At 48.4% G+C, this 22,497-nt stretch overlaps 8 protein-coding genes across 8 annotated transcripts; 3 read left to right on the forward strand and 5 right to left on the reverse strand.

Moving 5' to 3' along the window:
* Positions 1-3,174: 3,174 nt before the first annotated feature.
* Positions 3,175-4,021, forward strand: FIESC28_07932 (uncharacterized protein; the record flags this gene model as incomplete). The annotated part of the gene is made up of 2 exons (XM_031162072.1): positions 3,175-3,765; positions 3,821-4,021. 2 exons carry the CDS (start codon positions 3,175-3,177, stop codon positions 4,019-4,021), a joined length of 792 nt encoding a protein of 263 aa, XP_031013816.1.
* Positions 4,022-4,288: 267 nt separating this feature from the next.
* Positions 4,289-7,451, reverse strand: FIESC28_07933 (uncharacterized protein; the record flags this gene model as incomplete). Its single annotated transcript, XM_031162073.1, has 3 exons — positions 4,289-4,312; positions 4,401-4,963; positions 5,129-7,451. The coding sequence occupies 3 exons, from the start codon at positions 7,449-7,451 to the stop codon at positions 4,289-4,291; spliced, it is 2,910 nt and encodes a 969-aa protein (XP_031013817.1).
* A 414-nt stretch (positions 7,452-7,865) lies between these two features.
* Positions 7,866-8,369, reverse strand: FIESC28_07934 (uncharacterized protein; the record flags this gene model as incomplete). Its single annotated transcript, XM_031162074.1, has 1 exon — positions 7,866-8,369. One exon carries the CDS (start codon positions 8,367-8,369, stop codon positions 7,866-7,868), a length of 504 nt encoding a protein of 167 aa, XP_031013818.1.
* Positions 8,370-8,556: 187 nt separating this feature from the next.
* On the reverse strand, positions 8,557-10,017 carry FIESC28_07935 (uncharacterized protein; the record flags this gene model as incomplete). The annotated part of the gene is made up of 1 exon (XM_031162075.1): positions 8,557-10,017. The coding sequence occupies one exon, from the start codon at positions 10,015-10,017 to the stop codon at positions 8,557-8,559; it is 1,461 nt and encodes a 486-aa protein (XP_031013819.1).
* A 1,062-nt stretch (positions 10,018-11,079) lies between these two features.
* FIESC28_07936 (uncharacterized protein) lies at positions 11,080-11,852 on the forward strand (the record flags this gene model as incomplete). Its single annotated transcript, XM_031162076.1, has 3 exons — positions 11,080-11,259; positions 11,311-11,410; positions 11,458-11,852. 3 exons carry the CDS (start codon positions 11,080-11,082, stop codon positions 11,850-11,852), a joined length of 675 nt encoding a protein of 224 aa, XP_031013820.1.
* A 94-nt stretch (positions 11,853-11,946) lies between these two features.
* FIESC28_07937 (uncharacterized protein) lies at positions 11,947-14,948 on the reverse strand (the record flags this gene model as incomplete). The annotated part of the gene is made up of 2 exons (XM_031162077.1): positions 11,947-14,818; positions 14,866-14,948. 2 exons carry the CDS (start codon positions 14,946-14,948, stop codon positions 11,947-11,949), a joined length of 2,955 nt encoding a protein of 984 aa, XP_031013821.1.
* An 847-nt stretch (positions 14,949-15,795) lies between these two features.
* Positions 15,796-17,662, reverse strand: FIESC28_07938 (uncharacterized protein; the record flags this gene model as incomplete). The annotated part of the gene is made up of 2 exons (XM_031162078.1): positions 15,796-15,955; positions 16,005-17,662. 2 exons carry the CDS (start codon positions 17,660-17,662, stop codon positions 15,796-15,798), a joined length of 1,818 nt encoding a protein of 605 aa, XP_031013822.1.
* Positions 17,663-20,635: 2,973 nt separating this feature from the next.
* Positions 20,636-22,387, forward strand: FIESC28_07939 (uncharacterized protein; the record flags this gene model as incomplete). The annotated part of the gene is made up of 2 exons (XM_031162079.1): positions 20,636-21,178; positions 21,239-22,387. The coding sequence occupies 2 exons, from the start codon at positions 20,636-20,638 to the stop codon at positions 22,385-22,387; spliced, it is 1,692 nt and encodes a 563-aa protein (XP_031013823.1).
* Between the last annotated feature and the right edge of the window lie 110 nt (positions 22,388-22,497).

A 22,497-nucleotide genomic window follows, 5' to 3' on the forward strand; every position in this document is an offset into this window, starting at 1 on the left:
TGACATGGAGGCGCCTCTGCCGGACGTACTTGACGGAGCAGGTCTAGCTTCCGGGCGGAGCTTACAGTAGCTTTCTTGGACTGGGGGACCCGTAGAGGAGCCGAGGCTACAGCCCTAGGGTACCTCGACCTCGATTGTCATTGATCGATCAGAAGCCAGGATGTGCTTGGTTAAGTGCTGCTAAGTGCTGGGGCCTTTAGCCAACGGCAACCAGAGGAACAAGCCTTCGTGTCGAAATCTCTCAGTAAAATGGACCGACAGAAATAGAATTAGGCTATGATTGGATATCGACTTGACAGCTGTCGCATCTTATCAGAGCAATTAAGATCAAACTTTTTATCTTTATCCGGTCATTTATATGATGATCTATTCAACCCGTCAAATCTTCAATTTAATCAGTTGACACTACTTACTTGTTCACTCTCACATGTAATTACAATCAAGTCAAAACTACTCAACGCCATGGATTCATTTTACAGTAAGAAACTACACAATAGGCAGGTGGGCGCATGAAGGTCAAGGAGGGAAGTTCCAGAGCACTGTCTAACGCCACTGCATGACACTTAGGTACGTACTTTACGGTCTCCAACTTTCAACTGTCTGAGTCTGGCTTAGCCTCCTGTCAAGGGTGCATCTTGGTGCATCTTCCAGGGGTAGAAAAACGTGTGAGCGAGACATTTTCAAAGCATTATTACCTGAATTTTCTTCTTAGCAGCGACATGTCCCTGTTAATAATTCGCTCGGACCTTGAACCGTTACAAACGTGATCCAACTCGATAATCGGCCAATGAGCAGAGGATCCCTACCACCTTGATCAATCGGATATACAACCTGAAATTGGAGTTCCGTGCATGTTGAAGACATTTAAGACTGTTCCTCTATCAATAGTCTCAGGTGATTAAGCTAACAGTGTGTCTGCTATCCATATTGAAACATATAGAGAGAGATTGATACTGTTGTTCAGCTTACCTCAAACAGTCAAAACCTGACATCCAACTAAACTTCATCTAGAAGCTGGTTTCGAAAATGTGCGAATCTCATAATAGAGTTTCAATAGACGTATCCACCTCGGTCTGAGGCTCTCTCATCTCCGTTTAGTTTTGGCCGATAATACGAGTGACATATCAAATAATCCATCCGCCCACAACCCGAATATGAATATCTAACTAAATACCTAGCAACATAGCGAAATGGCAGTTGATGCCCGAGCGTCTTGAACAAGAGATCTTCAGAACCGCAGTGTTGCTGTAGGTGATCTCAATATAAAACACACCCAAAGTGGGTAAATCGCTTCAATGTGCCGATGCTACGGAGCACGCTATCCTGAGTGCGGAATTGAATGACATATCATGTCCAACTACCGGAAAAATACTTCAGGTGAAACAAGTTCGGCGTTGTGCTAAGCGTTGATCCGCTTCTTCGGCCTCAACAATTTTCTCACCTTACAAGGCGCTATCTCATCTGATGAATGGGTCCGTAGGTTTTCTTTTTTAGCCAAAGAAAGGTACTTCACGTCATAAGTTTCATGTTGTTTCCTATTTGTAAGCTCTTGATTAAAACATATTAGATATACCCAAGCAGAATTGGTGGTAGAGTTGCGAAAAATCACTGGCACAGCTCGAGGAGCCGCATTGTATTGCCAGAAACGCTCTTCTCTACATACGATGTGATGGGCAGGCTGTAGCATGTATGTCACTTGTAATGCATGATCCATCTCCGCGCTAAGTCCACTTACACAATACGATAAACAAAATACTATGAAGACCTTTCAGCCCATGTTCCGCTATATGAAGCTGGGGTTACTTCGTGCCCCCGTGATGTAAGTCTCTTGGCGATCTTCATCAGAGCGCGAGCTCAGAAGGCTGAACTTTCATCTAATTGCGCTGATCGCAAAGTTCTGGCTCACCCTGATGGCGTCCTCGGACAAGCCTCACAAGTCGGTGAACCCGTCGCTCTTTTTTTCCTCGAGCGCGAGATGGCTGTGACTAACGGAGCCCAAATGTGCCACTGATGATGGACGAGTCACTTGAGAAGCGCCACGAAAGTGTAGGAACGACAAGATATACAACTCCTTCCTAAAGAAGCTTCTCGTCTACTCCAATACAGCATACCGTGCAGATGTATTCCAAGCTAGAAATATGATATCTATGTTGGTGGTTTATAGAATGTCCTTCTGCCATGCGGCCCAATCAGATAACATGGTTAAGACCGTAGATGCGGCCAACCATGAATGCGTTTACAACCTCAACTGTGCTAGTAAGCCTACCGAATGTGGTAGTAGTTTCCACCAAGTTCAGAACAGAGATCATATCATGCGTAACACGGGGAACTACTCGTACATATTCTATATGCTTAACTCATGAGGACACGGTAGAAGCTGCTGTGCCCACGATACACATATGTTGCCCACTCTCTCGTGAGTTGCCATAAAGTTCCTTGCATAATGAAGTTGCATTCATATCTGATAAGGAATCGGCCGACTACCTATGTACGTAGGTTGGCAGATATTATGATATTCAGGTCTAAGAAGAATAAACTGCCTAAGAACTCTCTTAGCCCGTCATGGATCAGCTCAGCCATTGGACTGCGTATATTCGGTCATTGGATTTGCTGACAACTCAACTTGTATACATAGGTAGTCTTATTCTTTGGGCTGATTCAGTGTAACATTGTCTTACGAAGTCATCGACACGTTCTGTTTAACCGACAATTATGCAAAAGTATCGGGTTTATGATCTCATCGAAGCTCCGACCCCCGCTTGTCTCCACTCCGTCCCGTGCCGTCCGGCTGAAGCTCCGGCTCTTGGATAACCTACTACAAACAGAGTCTCGCAGCATTAATGTGAATCAAATTTGGAAAAATGTAATGACACAGTAGAAGTTTCAAAGGCCTGAGAAAGGAAAAAGACACAGTATCTTTGATGATTCTTACATAAAGTTGGGGTAACTGCCGGGAAGCTGAGAGGCGGGCTCGGGAAGGAAGGATTGACCCCACTCCTTCGCATCAGAATGAGGTGAGCTGAGCGACGCCTTCCTCAACTTTCTGCTCTTGCATTCAATAGAAACACTCAATTCGTTTCATTCTCTCTTGACTTTGAGCAACAACCATCATTCACTGATTTCAGGTCTTCAGCAACACTTGAACAATCTCAATTGTCCCAGCTATCACTTACAATGTCTCAACCCGAACCCAAGCGTGTCAAAGTTGATGATGACGCTCCCTACGAGCTCATTTATTGGCCCGGTCTCCCTGGCCGTGGCGAGTTCGTCCGTCTCGTCTTCGAAGAGGCTGGAGTTCCCTATACGGACATTGCCCAGAACCAAGAGAAGGCATTCGATGCCGTCACGAAACTCACAGCCCTTGATAACGTTGGCGATGAGCATAATCCTCCCGCCCTAGCTCCTCCAGCGCTCAAGCACGGCAATCTACTCATCTCTCAAACAACCAACATCCTTCTCTACGTTGCACCTAGAGTTGGTCTGGCACCCAAAGAGGGCAATGGCGTGTACCACCTCAACGAGATTGCGTTGACCATTATGGATGGTCTTGTTAATGAACTCCATGACACTCATCACCCTATTGCTGTTGGCCAGTACTACTCCGAACAAAAGGAGGAAGCCAAGAAAAGATCTAGCTACTTCATCAAGGAGCGTCTTCCCAAGTATTTCAAATACATGCAGCGATTGTTCGACGCCAAAACTAGCGGACAAGGGCCATGGTTGTATGGTGACAGTCTCACTTATGCAGACCTCGTACTATTCCAAGTGAGTGAATCCATAGACCTAATCTCTTTCTTGAAAGTTTACTAATTCTCCCCAGGCTGTCGATGGTACCAAGTTCGCCTTTCCCAAAGCTGTTGAAAAAATGGAAAAGTCTGGCGAGTACGATGGTGTATTCAAAGCATACCAGGCCGTCAAAGAGAGACCCAACATCAGCAAATATCTCGAAAGCGATAGGCGTCAAGCATACGGGGATGGAATTTACCGATACTACCCTGAGTTGCAGGAAGATGAAGAATGAAGAGAATGTGTTTAAACCAAGCATCCCTGGAAGAACTGCTACAGGCGCCTTGAGGATAGAATGGATATTATGTCACTAGACAGCAGAGAGATTGTCTTGCAAGGCATAGAGCACCCAAATAAAGTACCCTGATTGCTGATCTAAAATCGCTCAAAATGACCGACGTAACCTATCCCTCATGCTCTTGATGGCTAATCTTTTTCATATCCCGATGTATGCTTTACTGCCTAAACAAAGTTCCACTGCCGTGCAAGTTGCCGTCCGTTTTCAAAACCCATCAAACCAGGTGTCCTATTTTCAAAATCCAGAGCGCCTTCATAAATCATGATTGGTGTCCATAATGCCCATAATACCCTGTATCAATAGTCTCATGTCTCACCAGAACATTGGTCTTTTGCTGCTGCACCACGGAATGTCCGAAGGCCAGCGTATGATCATCCCACTCCACTGCAGGCCTTCTCTCGCCCGTTCTTGTTGTCAACTCTCCATACACATATGTTCCTCCAAGTTCCCTGATACGCTGCTTTCGGTCATCACCATCCATTGCTGCCATGCCACTAAAGTGGTCCACCATATTACTCTCGCTGACGTAGTACATCGCTCCAGCAATGGAGCTTGGGTCGACGGGCATATCAGGCCAGCGGATAAGGAAGCTGATGATGATCGTGAGAGCCATCAAAGCCAAAATTCCAACTGAGATACGGGCGCAGATATCATGGGAGATTCTGACCTGGGACAGCGAGTAAGGTATGTTGGCGAGCAGAATTGGCATGAATTCCGAAAATATGGCCATCAATGCCACGAGCCCTGGGAATATTTGGCGATGCTTGATGGCAGACCAGAAACCCGAAAAGGGGTTTGTGGATCGAGTAAGGAGGACCGAGTTTGAAGCCGATTGAGGACCATACGACATGACTTGATATGGAACAACCATGGCGATAGCTAGACGATGTTAGCAAAGAGTCTTGATATGGCAGAAGTTGTTCTTTAAGGCTTAGGTCGGCAAAATAAAGTGGCCTATATACCAGCCTGAGCTGGCATAAAGTGCGCAATTTATTTCGCCTTTTAGTCTCTCGGCAGCCAACTTTTCAGAAAAATAGCACTTACTAACAAAGAATGCTGACCAGCTGAAGGAGATGATGACACCAAAGGTAGCAAATAAGAACCGAACACCAAAGGTTTGGCTATTCATAAAGTTCTTGAACGACGAAGACTTGTCAAGTGTAAGGTGGTAGTACAGCAGAAATACCATCAAACCAAGCAGGAACAGCAGAAACACCAATCGCCATGCGAGGCCAAGAAGGAAGAATGGGTTCCTGCGACCGGTGCTCACAACTTCCGTGTCCACGGAACTAGCCTCTAGCGACAATGCCTGCTGGAGGTTCTCCCCAGCATCGTCGTAGAGAACAATACCGTATTCCGTTTTGCCTGCGTGGTTCTCAAAGAAACCAAACCCATATCGCTTTTCGGCCACCTCCTTTTTGATCTTCTCCTCAGAATCCTGGCAGGGCCTAATATCTCTATTGGCAGCGAGAGATGCAATACCCGCAACACTCCAGGGGTTTGCATAAAGACCAGTGTGAAAGTCCCTTAAACAGAACAACAACGCACAGAGAAGCAGGATAATAAGACCCAGAAGAGCGAGAAGAATACGCGATGACAACGGGGAAACACCAAGTGCCGGAGCGCAACCTTCGAAGGCGTTGATCTTGCACTGGCCATGCATCTTGAAACCGATGGCTTCAACGGCTATGGGCGCCAGAAGCGCCGACGCCAATGCGATGGTCATAGTGATGAATGGCACAGGGTGACCTTCAAGCAGAACGTTGAAAGGCTCTATGATACTGCCCAAACCACCAAAATGGAGACTCATCGACTCCGATCCTCTCGCACCATATTCTTGATTCATGGCGTGGAACGGCTGGAAAAGCTGCGCGTTGTAGTCGATGGCTCGAGCAGGGATTGAGAGCATAACTGCCAGCATAGGAGGAAGGAACTTGCCCAAGAAATACTTCCCGGCATCAAGTTCAAATACAGTAATCACTGTTTTAACTACTCCGCCAGTATCATCGGCTTCGGACGCGTCACCGGTGGCAGTAGGAGCGATTGTAGTGGTCTTCTCGTACGTTCTCGTAGCACCTTTGACAGTAGAAAGCCAGGTCGAAGAGTCTGTTCTGTCAGATGTTATCGTCTCGGTTTTCTCGGTGGACTTTATCGACGCGATAGTTGTAGGCGCGGCAGCCCTGGTGAGTGTTGCCAAGGAAGCGGCCTTAGTAGATACGACTTGTTTAGTTGTAAGTAGACCATCTGCGCCAGTCTCGACAACATCGACTGTAGTTTCGACAGCTTCAAACTCGCTCACGAATGTCTCAACGCCATCAGAGATGACCACGTTCACCGTCTCAATATCTTGAACCTTGGTCACGTAGGTTGTGGGGTCTAGCTTTTCGACCTTCTTAATGGTGCGGTCAGGATCGACCGTTACGACATCGATAACAGTTGGTTTAGCCTTCTCTGTTGGCTTAGGTTTCGGCAAAGGCTTTTGGTTTGTATCGGTATAAACGGATGTGATGGTGATTCGACCGTATGAGACATAGGTGCTCGCCGAGGCAGTCGTCTCTCCCACACTTTCGTATGCTGTAGGCGCCGCTTCGGTGATGAGATGCGAAATCGTCTTTGTCTCTCCATCCTCAACAATCGTGGTGTAAATCGTTTCTGTCCTATCTCCTTCCAAAGTCGAGGTATAAGTGGCTACCACACCAGGCAATGAATAGGCTTGGGTAATTGTAATTGCCTCCGAATATGTCAAGGTACCAGGGGCGGCAGTTTCAGATCCAGAGGGATATATGTAAGAGTAACCAACGCTGATGCTTGTAATGATGGATTCTGACATCTCTGCTGGCTTTGTGGTAACAATTGCTGTAACGACCTTTGTTGGAATGACTGTGACATCCGCACTAGTAAATGTTGACCCATCTTTTACTGTTGTTGTATAACCCCAATGTGTAGTATACTCAGTTGTAGTGATCGTTTCCGTATATTTGCCTGTAGTACCAGGCACTGTAACTACAGTAGAGACGTCGCTCACGATGACTGTAGTCGCCAGTCGTGTCCGTCCCATTGGGGTCATGGGTAAGTCATTCGAGTCGTCTCCTCTTGGAAAGTTGGGATTGTCGATAGGATTCCGCTTGTGCACAATCTGCGCAGTCCCATCAGAATTGGGCATCTCTATCATTGCCCAAATGACGAGGCCCATGACAGCCAGAAGGAAAGCGATCTGGCCAACGATGAAGTACCATCTTAAAGCTGTTGGTTTGTAAAAAGTCTTCTTCCTGTTGGAGGGCAGTTTGTCTGAATTAGTGTCCCACAAGGTATCATCTGTCGCTTGAGGCGCGTAGTGGGCGTCTACGCCAGCTTGACTTGAATACATGGCGACAGTGACTTTGAGGCTCTTGCTTCACGTTGAGGAGATGATCATCGAGACATGAGAATGGAATAGATTGACAGGTCAGAGAGAGGGGAAAGAAGGCAAGGACAGAGTGCGGATTAGTATAGGTAGTTCTATTAATACTAAGGATGGCTTAGCCTCAGCCTCAGGATCCTAAGCTGACATTCAATCGGGATATAAACAGAGCAGCATAAGCATAGCCGCAAAACTTTGTGGGGGGTTGGACGAGCTTTGGTCGCATTTGCTGACAGTCCAGACAGCCTAAGACAGATCCGTAGCTGACGATTGGTTATCCGTGCAAAGGTCAAACGAGTGGCGTTGGGCTGAGCTGCAGCTGCGTTAGACCCATATAGGGCTGAATCTCCTTAGCAGGGAGGTTGAATCGTTCTCGCTGGTTCAGTCTCTGACACCCCGAAAAGTATGTAAGACGATGTAGCTGATGATGCGGGTGCGAGTATACCAAGCGTCCTCTTCCTCCTCCAGTGGACCGGGTAAGGGAGTCTTGAGCGCAGACCAGTCTTCGACCCAGTCCAGTGTGCTTTCTGGTGCAGGCTCGATGAATTGTGCAGCAGTGCGGATGTCGAGGGACTCATAAGTCTTGCAATTATTGGCAATTTTCTTCTTATATTTTCGCCCGTAATCACGTTTATCGTCCCGGGCCTTTTTCTTCTCTTTGCAAGATGGTTGCTCGCAGAATTTTGGGCGAAGGTATGGCGAGGATGACACCTTTCTAAGACGGTTCTCATTGAGCTTCGTTTCTCTAAAATCCCTTCGTAGATCGAATTCCGGATGTTCTGGACTTGGTGACTTGTCCGATGTTGTATGAGCCTTCTTCCGCGGTTGTAGCTTCGCGGGGCGAGCATGTTTTGTTTTAGAGTTTTGCTTCTTCTTGCCCGTCATGTCGACGAAGTGCTGTTTATTGTGTGTCTGATATTTGTTCATAAATAAATCGGGAGAAGACGATACCCTCGAGCGCAGAGGAGGTATTTATATCAGTCCAGAAATAGGCTCAGAAAACAAGCTCACGTAACTTTCGACGATGCAGTTACTCTATGAACTATGAACAGGAAAACTGCAATCGCGATTGTTAAACTTTGCACAAAAGCTTGCTATAACCGTCACTCCACTGTAGACCTCCCATGATCGCAATCATCAAGGCCAGTGAGACAACAATACTCGTGGTGCCATAAACCCACGAACTCCGTCGTCGTAGGCCAGCGAGCTCAGACACCCACGTTGAAATGGTCGTCAAACACCCGCAGAACCCATCTTCGATACCCTGCAGCACCTGGCAACCAATAATTCCACCCAAGGGCACATGGGCAAGATCCCACGCCATACCTAGCACTGCCGTACCGAGCACATTGGCAGAGAAGGTTCCGACGGGGAACGTCGCCATCTTCCCGTTGAGGTGAAGGGACAGGTAAAAACGTAGAAGACAACCGAGCGGTGCAAACACCAGTGCGAAGATTGCTTGACCTCGCCAGGCTTCGTGAGGTGGGAAGATAGCGAGCAATATGGCCCCAAGCCAGCAGCCCCAGCCAAGGAGCACACCCAGCGGATCTAATACACGCCGACTGAGCGAAAAGGGGACTGAAGGGGTGATGCGCTCGAGACCGACGGCCAGATGGCTTCCCACAAATAAGCCAGATAATGATAGCGAAACCGTGGTGATTATAACAGCTAACATGGCCATAAAAGAATACCCTCCGTTGCGACGTGTTGGTGATTCTGGCCACCCAGGCGTCGTCAACTCGTTGGACAATGCCAAGAATATATCTCTGACGAAACTCGAAAACGTAGTGAAGCTTCCGCAGAAGCCTGTCGCAAGTCCGATGTAAAGAGGAATCGTTTTCTTCGTCGCTAAATGTGCCCTTTTCGCCGCCTCTAGGTCGACCTCCTTCTGTTGACTGGAGCCAGACCCGACCTCCCCTTCGCCGCGCTTCTGTTTGGTACGCTTAATAGCATCGTCATATGTCGGAGTCCCCCACTCGTTGAGAAAAAGCTTTCGGTCTTCGGCAAGAAATCCCATAACCAGACTTCCAGTAAAGTTCGCCCAGATGGTGTTGAAAATAACGGGAGTGCCGCTGTAGCGCGTTAGCGCTGTCAACCCTAACCGTGCCAACGTTCCGAGGATGGCGAAGAGCACAAGATATGAGTGCGTATATAGTCCAGTGAGCAGCTTTGATGTCTTTTTCGGCTCTGTCTCTCGGGATAGAGACTCCGATTCTTGGTCTCTGGGTCCATGGCGGACTGCGTTGCTTTGCCTTCTTGATTGCTCATGAGTCGATTCTAGCGACAGAGTCTCGAGCGCAGGAACAGATCTTGTTTCGTTCAGATCGCTATAGTCTTGGGGGACATTGTAGGTGCCTCGGTCGCATCGCTTTGACTGTGGTGGCGATTGAGCCGAGCCATCTACAACATCGTTGTTGGGGTATTCACCAGATGTCGGTAGTCCCTTGCCATTGTTGATCTCAGCGTGTGCTTGTGGTGTATTGTAGGCTCCAGCACTCGAGCGCCGGTTTTGGTCGGGGAAATTGCTAGCCATGTCGCGTTTCTGTCGCTGCATTTATACAGTCACTTCAAGTCAGGAACCTGGACGTGCTGCGACGGCACAATTGGTGGTATAGAATCATTGTCTCGGAGATGATGTTCGGTCATAGTTGATATTAACGCTATAGCTGGCTGTCAAAAGTTATGGTTTGAGGCTAGATCTGCCGGATATGACGGCATATCGCGAGGAAAGAAACATCCCGAGCGACAGCCACTTTGGAATTTGGTACTGGCGTGTTTATTTCGGTGGCAGTGGAGGCGTCCTGCATTTCGAGACAGTCTAGGTGGTCTAAGGATTAGGCTACCAAAATAAAGTAGTCTAAAAGCCTCTCTAAATTGCCATAAGATGACTAAACTATTTCGTCTCTTAATGGATGCTTATGACGGGACGGTCAATTCTTCTGATATCCTGCGGGACAGTGGAGATTTGAATGTGGAGGAGAACAAGGGTCTATAAGAAGGAGATAACAAGCCGCAACTGGTAGAGAGAACAAGGCGACAGCTTCTCCAATAGTGTTGAATTGGTGCCTAAGCAAGGCCAACAATCGATAGTGATATGGATGTTGAGTCTCACCGCGTTTCGATCACAGCCCTGTTCTTGTCTTGTCCGGGCTGTCTTTCAGGTCCCTCAATCAACAAAACGGAGCTCACCGCTTATCTTATCGCACCCCGCCCTCCTCCGGGCATCCGCTGTAGGTACCTAGCATGCCTAGCTCCAGGTAAGCTCCCGTCTACCCCGCCGTCCTTGTGATCGCTCTTAGACTGTCACGGTAAGAGTCCATGTAGTACAAGATATGCTGATAAAGAGGTATTGTACTGTGCCTGTGCTGTACTATGTTGTGTTATCCTTGACGTGTCTCTCCCTAAGGCCAAGCTCCCTCTTCCTCGAATACAAAACCCCCTCCCATCTCCTTTCTCTCCTCTTACTATCTTTCTCTCTTCTCTTTCTTCCTCTCCTTGGCTTCGTCCCAGCATCTAATCTCTGGTGCTTAATCGTTTCCTCGTAGACTCCTCATTGTGAACGAATTCGTACATTTTCTGAATCAAGATACATACAATGGCTTCTTTACCGTCCAACGTCCATGTCTCTCAGCACCCGTGTCTCAGGGCCAAGCTGAGCCAGCTTCGCTCAAAGTCCATTAGCCCTAGAGAGGTTAAATCATTGATTCATGAGATTTCTCTGATTGTCTCTTGTGAGGCTCTTGCTTCATCTTTGGAAGCTACAGAAGGATCTCAGGTATGAAATGTGATGAAACTATACACGCAGAACTCCGTTAACAATACCAAGGATGAGACACCTCTAGGCTTTCAGTTCAAGTCCACCACAGTTCACCCAAGCACTATGTGCTTAGTTCCTATCTTGCGATCAGGCCTTGGCATGGTTGACGGTACGTTTAACCTTCTCTCTATGAGATCCCCAGACTTACTTTCCCAGCTGTGCAAACGATGCTCCCTAATGCAGTCCCAGTCCACCACCTGGGCATGTATCGCGAGCCTTCAACTCTCGACCCAGTCGAGTATTACAACAACCTTCCTCAGCAATCCTCCAGCGAAGGTGCCAGCAGTCTCGCTATCCTGGTCGACCCCGTTATTGCAACTGGTGGAACTTGTGCTGCCGCCATCCAGACACTTCGTGAATGGGGCGCAAAGCGAATTCTTGTCCTCTCTGTCATTGGAGCTAATGAAGGTGTTCAAAGAGTTGCGGCCGAGTGGCCCGAGGGATGTGAGGTTTGGATCGCCGCAGTGGACAATGAGCTGACCAGTGATGGTATGCTCAAGCCCGGTTTGGGAGATGTTGGTGACAGACTATTCTTGACCATTGGTAAATGAGTACGTGTCGACAAGTTCGCTTTCGATGTCGTTGTTCACAATTACATAAAGATAAAGGCTAGGTAGAAAACATTTGCTACATACCCCATCATTCTCAAGGGACCACAAATCGTTCCTCATCAAGTAATGTGCTCTCCTTCCAGCATTCCTCGACCCAGTGTCCTGTCACAACTCGCGGCTGTACACGCCTGGAGCTCAACTCCTTTCGTACCATATCAGCCGCCTCGCCCACTTGCATTGGGTCATCTCCCTGTATCACCACGTGTGATATGGACAAGTCATGGGCGTCGTCTGTGACACTTCCTCCACCGTACTTGACGAGATGCTTTAACCTCGAGACCTTTTTGTCGCCAGCTTCCACCGCATGGAATAGCACTATGCAACGTCGAAATGTTAAACTTCTCAAGTTTCCCAAATCTTTTCCATGCTCCTCAAGCTGTTGTACGAACTCATCCTTGTCGAAAGTTATGCCATCCTCAATCTTTGGCATATCATTCATAACTTCTCTCAGCTCTTCGATAGACAGATCGCGCACGTAGCTGTCGCCGAACTGATCTGTGTTGTCGTTCGCCGCTCTTTGCAACGCATCCGTGGCATGGAATAAATGCGAATGCTCGAACGGCAAAAGAAACGCGCCCAAGTCCTGCTCGAGGCAATCTCTAAGCCATTTCGGGCGGATAATATTTACGTTTCCTTCTTTGATAAGACTTGCTACCTTGACCACCTTTTTGTCAGCAATAAGAACCATATTGGTGCCAGGCATCGCTCGTTGAGAGACGGTGCCGCCATTCTCCTTAATGATAGCTTCGAGCTGAGTTTTTGTCTTTTTGTAGGGTTTGAGTGCCTCTGAAAGAACACAAAACTCCAGCCCGTCGAATAATTCTGTCGTCTCCCCCGTCAACTCGGCAGCTGTTGTATCCTCTCCGGCGATGGTGAGTTCTCTCTTGATTCGTTTGGGGTTGCGCCGCTTCCTGTCCTCCACCGTCATCGCTTTTTCCTTCGACTCTTCGTCAACACGCTGTTTCAACTCTTGAAACTCCTCAAGCGATAAAGCAGTATTCCAGCTTCGGTCCAATCGAAGACGCCTAAATCGTGGGAATCGCAGAGTAAAGCCACGAGCAAACTGATCCGAAGGTCCTACACTGGCCGCTTTGACGGAAATCACAACAGAATCCTTGGGTCGGATCCAAACATCCGGGCGCTCATATTGCCTGGACTCGCCTCCTCCCAGTTCAATGTACTCCGAGGGCGGATTCCTGTTGTCCCACTCAATCCATTTTCCTTCTGTCCGATGTCGAATCTCTGCATAGTCCTCTCCGCGGAAGCCGCCTCCTACTTTGAAGAAACTGAAGCACTTTTCAGGATTGGCACCAGCTTGTATATGATTCTGCGTGACACGCAGTCCACATAGGAAGCTCGATAGAGCGCCACCACGTTTGCCTGTGCCGTAAAAACCACCAATGATGATACAATCAAGAGACTCTCCAAATTCGGACATATATTCAGGCTTGACTTTGAGCCAGTCATCATTTCGACTGTTGAGACGGTACATGGAGCGCGGGTTCTTCAAAACAAGGCCTTCGGAAGCATTGGCAACAACTTCGCGAAGAAGAGGCTCGATAGCGTCGGCATTCGTTGCACTGGTGTAGCTGTGTATTTCGAGTCGGCGATGCACAGGCTTTATCGCTTTCTCTAGAGCTCGGTGTCGATCTCGTAAAGTGTATTGTGTCAAGGGCTTATTGTTGAGGTAGAGGATATCGAAGACTCGAAATAAGGGACGGTGACCGGCTGAGTCTGTATCCGACTTGTTTTGCTGCTCCGAGATCGCGGCAGTCTTGAGGGTGCCGAAAGGCACTATCTTGTCGACACCCATATCCCACGTAATCATCTCTCCATCGAGAATCAGATTCTTCACACCCGAGGCGAAGGCATTTTTGAGGTGTCTAGTCAGACTTGAGTTCTCGTCCTGAAGGCCATCGCCGTAAAGATATGTGTAATCTTTTGCCTTTCGTGACCAGAAACAAAACTTTCTGCCACCTGGATGGCTCTTGTCTTGGACCATATGCACCTGCATACGCTCGCCGTCAAGCTTTTCCTCGATCCAGAACTCGGGGTCCTCTTCGGTCGGTCGGAGGAGCTCAATCATCTTTTGGAAAGATGCAGGCATCTGGAATTGGGCAAGCTGGGGCTGGAAACATTGCATCAGAGCGACGCCTGCCTCATCTTGTTCAAGGCGAGTTTCTGGGTTCCAGAGTTCCCAGCAAACACGTCTCAGACTTGACGATACGCTGAACAAAGCATCCCCGTCGGGATGCCAAAGATCTAAAAAGGTCTTCTCTGTAGCGCCAACTTTCATCTGCTTCAGCACGATTCGTATAAGCCACATAAGCTCTTCTGCATTCATGCGATTGTAAAAAGTCTCAAAAACACGTAGGTTTTCCATTTCTCCTGTTGAAGCCGCAAGCTTGTCGAGCTGCTCGTTCACCTCGGCAATTGTCATATTGCCGACCTGAGTCCGCATCGGTCGCTTCGAGATGACCTCAAAACAGCGTCCAGCAAAATCACCGGCTAGTCGAGATGCCATAGTCTGGCCAGGTAGCTTCCAATGCAGAAGGTTGTAACCATCTTCGGAGTTCTTATCGATTTTCATGAGCTTAACGAGCAACTTTCCGATGGTGTTCTCTTTGAGACCATAAACTCCACGATCGCGATCCTTGTCAGGGAGAATCAGACGCAGAGCAGGGTAGAAGTCGGGACCAACTTCTTTCCGCCATCGAATGATGAAGCGCTCAATAATGTGCCGCCGCTGTTCATGGGGGGAGAGCTTGTTGACACCGCGGAAAGCCTTTTTTGGGCCTGCACCAGTGGCATTTTGTTTCTTGTTCTCGTTGAGCGGGTTGAAGACCTCCCGAAAGAGCTCAGAGAACACGAGCGTCTTTGAGTGGTTCCTTGGACGGTTTGGATACCTTTACTGCGGTCAGTACTGATGTTGGGATGTTTGACGATTACTGACTTTTCCTCCAACTCTTCACGGGTTACTCCCATAGAGCCATATTGTATATCGTCTTCATGCTTGGCGTCGTCGGCTTGCGACATATTGCTTTGTTTACTTTCTGGTGTAAACCACCTGCAGCCAGCTGTACAGCCTCAATGCGCCAAAGACAATACTGGTCTGGAAATTGCCTTAATTCGAGAAGCGCAAGATAGAAATGGATGTAGAGAATGTGTATACTCTACTCTCAGGTCGGGAGATGGATCATTTTAAATTCCCGGTTCGGGCTGTGAGCAGATGAACGTTGTAAGCATATTCTGGGCGTGAGGCTTCAAATGGGGCAGTAGTGGTTGCTGCCTGTAGGCTCCAGGGGCCCAAGCTTGTACAGTAACGGAATTCAAGACCCTTATGTAAGCACTTGACCTCTTTCAACGCAAAAGCTGCACGACAGTAATGGGTATCTTGTTAATTTCTGTAAGTAAGTGACTTATGTCTCTGATTCTTGTTTGGTCCTCGAAAATCGAATTGTGCTGAAGCCGGTAGTTGGGCACATTCACCAAATACCTAGGCACAAACTGCTGGCCCATCATTACCTAGGCTCACGGCAACAGCAAACAAGAACAACCCAAAGTCAAGAAATAAAAGATCGTTGTGCTCCTGGAGCATGCAAGCCTGGAGACGGATGTGATCAGAAGCGAGGATGGGTGTGCTGCTGCTTGAACAACTGAATGTATTGTTCTTTTGTTTCTAGCGTTTCCTGACCACGGTCATCCTTTGGCAACAAACTACTAACCTCTAGATCTATATAAACGGTCAGTAGAAACTGTTCATAAGCGCTACACTTAAATATGGAACCTTTCTGTAGATAATATTGCCCCTAATCCAGTCTCCAATTCGGGTATCATTAAAACCAAATGCTTCGATCGTCCGTCCTATGCACGCCATAGTCAATCATATCTTTAGCTTTATCTTCTGGTTCTTGGACCTCTGCTTCTTTTTCCTCAACGTCAGGATGTGTCTTCTCTGCACAAGCTTAATGAGCCAATTGTAGATCGCCTCTCTCGAGATAATCAAGATTGTGAACACAACGGTTGGAACAGCGCAAGCCCAGCTGGGAGTTGTTAGCTTTTTGGTTCGAAACAGATGAGAAACACACTTACAAATACCAAATGCCGTGGTGGATTTCAGGAAACCCCTCCTCAGCAAAATTCTGTCCAAAGAACCCAGTAATGAACGTCAATGGCAAGAAGATAATGGTGACTGTAGTAAGCTGCTTCATTGACTCGTTTTGGTGAGCTGCGATAGTGTTGAAAATCAAGTTGATCAGGTTATCGGATGATTGCTTGAGCTGCTGGAGAGCCTCTGTAATCATTATGCAGTGATCTAGAACGTCACCAAGATAGGTATGCGTCATGGGCGTAACTATGACACCAGACGACGGGTTCTCAAGTACCTGCATGGCATTCTCGTGGGTCATGGAAGTCTTGTGATCGCGAAGGACATTGACCACATTGTCAATTGGGTTCAGAAAACTGAGCATCTTGTTGATCTCGCTGATGCAGAGGTAGAGCTTTTTACTCTGACTGATATTCGGAGATGTGAGGACGTCCAACTCGATATCTGAAATAATGTCTGTATAGATAGCCGTCAAAGGGATAGCGAGATCAATGATGGCGTCGATTATACCTTGACACAACAGAGACGCATCGTTGGACTCGCGAAGAATTGTGCCAGGGGTACTGAGACGGGTCACGATCGGCCGCTCGATGTCGCCGGCTGAGACCTCGAAGAAGGAAATAACGGTGTTGTCTGACGTCAAAAAGATAGAGACTTGTTCTGCTGCCACGGCCATTTGGTAAGGCGCGAGAGAGGAGTGGCTTTCCATGAACTCTGTTCGTGCTTCATTTCCAGAAGCATGATATCGCTGCAACGTCCGTATCATGCCTGTTTCCTGCAGATCCGATGTGAGGTCCGGAGCCCGCAAGTTACTCTCAAATACATTCTTCTCGGTGTCTGCCGTCTGGCGGCTTTTCCAGAGTTGCCTCATAGATCCTCTTAGCGCGCCAAGGGTCTTTGAAGAGTATGTACTGCTCGTATCAGTTGAGTCGTCCTCATCGTCGACCAAGTGGACAAGTTTTTGCAAAGTCAAGACGATAAAGGCATGATTTGGGTACCAGTCAGCCTTTGTTCGGTTTCGAAGCTGCATCAAATCCTCCAGCGCCAGCTTATGCAGGCCCTTTTTGTTGCCAATAGCCTGAATGACATCCCAGCTAAGCCCATTGACGTTTATCCATCGACATCTTGCCCATTCTTCCTTTGGTTGATCCAAGAAGGCTATGAAACTCGCATTATCGAAGTGGCGCTTGACCATACCGTCTTGTGAAAAGTCAATTACGGAGATTTCACATTGGGCTTGAAGTGCAGGCATGGAAGCATGTCCTCCATCGGGGAGCTTAGGGTCATAACCGGGCTCGGAACCAGGTTGCCAGCCGGGGCGATCGCCAAATGTCTCGAACTCATCGAAGTCGTCGACCGTCTTAAACGTCGGAGCGCGACTGATTCGGCGACGCAATATTGACGGGGAAAAGTTCATCTCGCGATGTATTTCGGTATCGGATCGTACTGGTCGTATAGGCTCGGCCGGGGGTGGGGAGAGATTCTGCGTGTTGAGGGTGAGGTTATAGCGGACATGTTGCTCGGCCTTCTCGTCAGAGGTATTGGTATTAGAGGACTGGCTCGGGCGGCCTTCTTGCTCTATGTCGTTGTCCATTGAGGAGTCCTGCTCCGCTGGGATAGCGAAGTCTCTTGAAGTCGACATTGGAGGAATAGTTCGATATACAGGCGGGAGGGGAAAACTAAGGACTTTCTTTATACTATTGAGTAAAGACGGAGAAAATAAGTTTGGCGCTGAGAATAAACCATCAGCTCAGCTGAGGTCGGATGCAAAGACGGAACTTTGGTGTTGGAGCTAAAAGATACGGGCCTCGAACAAAAATAAATTCAAGGATGCATTTCGCGACGCAGACGCAGGGGAAGGGAAGGATAGCCCGTAAGCACCAGTACCAGCACCCGAAAGTGAAAGTGGCATCGGTAACCGTAGAAGGATTAGGGATAAGGGGCCTTCACTGGCATGAAACAAAAGCAACCAATAAACCCAGTGAGTCGCAAGCTTTATTGGCGCATTATGAGTGAGGAGTCATAAAGCTGAAGCCGATTACCCGTCATTAGGGGGAAAAGATGTTCTCGACCATCCATACCATGACATTCTGGCGATGTCATTCTCGGACAAAGGCACGCGAAAACCCCACGCCCAATCGTCGATGAGCAGTCTCATCCTCTTTTGGCTAAGCTTTCATAACAAGCTTCATATCCACATTTATCCCGCCTCGGCACAGACTATGCAGCCAAGACGAAACTTAGCAGTTGCTACAGACCATCAAGAAATACAACAATAAACGATAACCAGCCAGAAAGCTTGGAGAGGCCAGGACTTTTGGCGCAGCATTGTTGCACCGCATATGGAGGTTATACAACTATCTATACAGAAACCTTAGCGTCTTGGTTTGTGCGACGAGGTTGTCAAGCAAGGCATGACTCTTTTATTGCCTTCATGTTTATTCTACCTACCTACCTAGAGTATATCAAAACATGAAATATCACGGCTACAATGACCCCATCATCATCCTACTATCAATTTCCTCTAGTATGGCAGCTTAACTAGAATACAATTCTTTCTCTCGTTGAACTCCGTTACTCCTGGTACTCGAGATCACAAGGTGCATCTTCGGTCTGACTTGATCCCCTTAGAACGAAGTAATAGGGTATATGTCTGGTCCTGGCAGAATCTGTTACTACGTGAGCGATGGAGATGCACGATTCTCTTTTCAGAAAGCTGTACGATCAAGGCAATCCCGACGTCAGCTTTGGGCAACACCCCACCCAGTGATGGCATCTCCGGGTTGTTGACAACAGCTAAGCTTGAGAACCCAAGGATTAGAAACCATTGTGATTGAACCTGGTATACTTAGGCAGTACACATTAAAAATTAAATCAACATCCCCTATGTGCCACCATTACCCTTGCTAATGTTACAGCCATAATGCCCGTCCATTTCAGCTTGCGCTGGTCTTCTCTACTTCGCCGTCCTTATCGTACAATATCGTCTAGTTCAACTTCCTCCCTCCTCGGTGTTGCAAAACTGTGGGTAGCCAGGTACTGTGACAGAAGGACAGTTGGACCACCATTGAGGGCAGCAAACTCCATAGCTCGGGATAATCCACGTGTTGTGCCATCCAGGAGCGCAACAATCCGGAACATCAAAGGGCAGCTCATTGATCGTGTCCGCTGTCCATGCCTCCGCATCGTTGATGCGGTTGATCTCTTGGTATATCAGGGGGCAAGCCGTGTCGAACAGAAGCTCCCTAAAACATCCGCAAAGGTTTAGGAATAGAACGTAGCCACACATATGGGCATTTCAGATCTTGATTTGCGTCTTGAGTTGTTTGGTATGTTTCGTTCGCTCTTTGAGTAGCATGAGCGATTCCAAAGAACGAGAAGCATAACGATTGTGCTGGTCGGAGCTTCGGTGCAGTTTCTGGGCGAATTGGCTGCGTATGATCAGGACATATCATGGTCAATATCCTATATCGTTTGAAAGCGCGAAGGGTCGTTTGTTGTCGATTCTCCGTCTTAGGCACTGGGCCAGCGACTTCGCCGACTGTATAAAGAGTTTGCGCATCTCCTCCCCCCTGATGATCCATTGTCAGTTAGCCCCTAGCCTGTGTGTAGCAGTTCTTTCCTAGCGAACTTGTTTGACAGCCGTCATCACTCGTTCCGAGAAGCAACGTGCAGATGGGTTGCTCCAGGCATGCCGGAAGAACCACAAACTCCCCTGTGACACCAAGCTGTCACTCTTATTCCAGCAGCCATTGGCTCCATCATGTCCGTTCATTTGAGCTGAGCCGTTATGAGCATATGTGGATGAATCTACTTTGGTCAGTGTCTTGCAAATTGGCCGCTTGACCTTCCATGATTAGGAGAGTTTGGTGAAGCGATTTCTTAGTGATAAGCCTGAAAAGTCGCCATGGCCGTAGTCAAAGCAATTGTGATAGAAAGAAACGTTGACTGGGCTTGTTGTTTCAAAGTCTTATCCGAATTACCGCATCGAACAGCTTATCGGGAATCATCGCAGCCTGTTGAAACATGCGGTGCGGATATCGCCTGTTTCTACTATGCCTTGATGGCTATCATAGACACAAAAGGAGAATGAATGAACGCAGCGCGGGTTTGGGAACGCGAGTAATTAGACGTTAAAGAGGGTTCACCGTTTAAAGTTGGCGCTTATCCACGTGAAGATCGTAGATGCGGATTAAGGAACCCGAGCAGAAGCCGCATCTTGTGATCTCTGCATACGTCTCAGAATTACGTTCCCGTGATCAAGGCAACTTATCATAATTGGTTCTTATCTTCAATAATTGATCAACAACGAACAAACGGCTTCTTTTACCGCTCCACCCACAAAACCTACTGATGTCACAGGCTCCACTGATAATGGAACGCTAGCCCCCCTGTATTGTAGCTTTCCAAGTCACAGCTAGAGCTCCCCGCGTGCAGCTCTAACAGCCCGTGTCGCATGTGCGACAATGCCGTAGTCGCCTTCCAACCATTTTGCCTTCTTCAACCTTGCACAACGCTCCCTTCTTACGCGGCCAGATACAATGGTTTGTCTCCCTCCTCTTCTTCTTTCCTCAACTCAGCACTTGTCATCCCTTCAGTCCTGAGGTAGCTAACAATGTCTTCTCCTCAGGCCAACGAAAGCGATCCTCTCTTATCCGGGTCCGGCTCTGGCCACGACCGTTCCCACGCCGAAAGCAAGGCTGTCCGAAACTCGCGCCTCCGTGAGCTTGGTCTGTTTGCTTGGGCTTTGATCGCTACTGCGGCTGTTATTGTTGTTGCTATTTGGACTCAGCATGAGCAGCAGACCAAGCATGACCACAACACGCCTGCTACGAAGCGAAATCTTGTCTTCATGGTGTCAGATGGCATGGGTCCTGCTTCCTTATCTTTGACGCGCAGCTACCGACAACATGTGGAAGACCTTCATTTTGGCGATACCCTTACACTGGACAAGCATTTCTGGGGAACGAGCCGAACTCGCTCCAACAGCTCCCTCGTCACAGATAGCGCTGCTGGTGCCACCGCTTTCTCCTGCGGCAAGAAGACCTACAACGGTGCCATTTCTACTCTACCAAACCACGATCCTTGCGGAACCGTTTTAGAGGCTGCCAAGCGTGCTGGGTATCACACTGGTCTTGTTGTGACTACCAAAATTGAGGTACGAACAATCCCGGAAGTTCCTGAGTTAGGGACGGCGAAGCTAATGGTGACTACTTAGGATGCGACTCCGGCTTGCTTTAACTCGCATGTTGTGCTTCGTGAAATGGAAGATGAAATCGCTCTTCAGCAGATTGGAGAGGGTGTCCTCGGTCGAACAGTTGATCTCATGCTTGGCGGTGGTCGCTGCAATTACCTGCCCAAGAGCGCAGAGGGCAGCTGCCGAGCTGACGACACGGATGTTGTTAAGATCGCAAAGGAGAAGCACAACTGGACCTACACTGATGATCGCGCCGGTTTCGACGCTCTTAAGGGTGGCAACAACGTGAAGCTGCCTTTTCTCGGACTGTTTGCCCCAACGGACATTCCTTTCGAGATTGACCGCCGAAACCACAACGACGTCTACCCCTCGCTGAGCGAAATGGCCAAGACTGCTCTTCGCGCCCTCGAGAAAGCTACTGAGAAGAGTGACAAGGGCTTCTTCATCATGATTGAGGGCAGCCGAATTGACCATGCTGGTCACATCAACGATCCTGCCGCTCAGGTTCACGAGGTTCTTGAGTACGACAAGACCTTCCGAGCCGTTCTCGATTTCATCAAGCAGAGCAAGACTGAGACTGTCCTCGTCGCAACCAGCGATCATGAAACAGGCGGTCTGGCTACCGCGATTCAGGAACCTGGCCACCTCCCTGTTTACAACTGGTTCCCCAAGGTCCTTGCCAACGCGACTGCCTCAGCTGAGTGGCTCCATGCAAAGCTCAATGCCCATCTCGTCTCCGAATCTGGGGCCAAGAAAAACATGGAGAAGCTTAAGAAGTACATCAACGATGAACTTATCGTCCGCGGTCTTGGAATCTCCAATGCCTCCGACAAGGAGATCACTGCGATTGCTGAGCATCCCGAGAACGCGCTCGTTCTCTTCTCGGCCCTCATCTCCCTCCGCGCCCATATCGGCTGGAGCACTCACGGCCATACCGCTGTTGACGTCAACATCTACAGCTCTGGTGGGTCTCGAACGGAGAACCTCCGTGGCAACGTGGAGAACACCGACGTTGGTAAGTATCTGCGCGAGTACCTCGAGGTTGACGTCGACGCCATCACTTCGGAATTGCAGGATAAGATGGGCAAGGCCGCTGTTCAGGATACAGGTATGGAGGCGCTGGATGAGGTGTGGTCTCTTGGAAACAAGTACCATGCCATTGAGAACTAACGGGTTTTACGACAATTAACTTACGGTTTGGACAATTTATGGTTCATGAAAGAGGTGGACAATACGAGATAGAATAGCATACTCAGATGTACCAGTACAAAAGAGTCGAG

This window comes from Fusarium coffeatum, assembly GCF_003316985.1.
Source record: "Fusarium coffeatum strain FIESC_28 chromosome Unknown BRIP53273_contig_179, whole genome shotgun sequence".
Taxonomy (NCBI): Eukaryota; Fungi; Ascomycota; class Sordariomycetes; order Hypocreales; family Nectriaceae; genus Fusarium; species Fusarium coffeatum.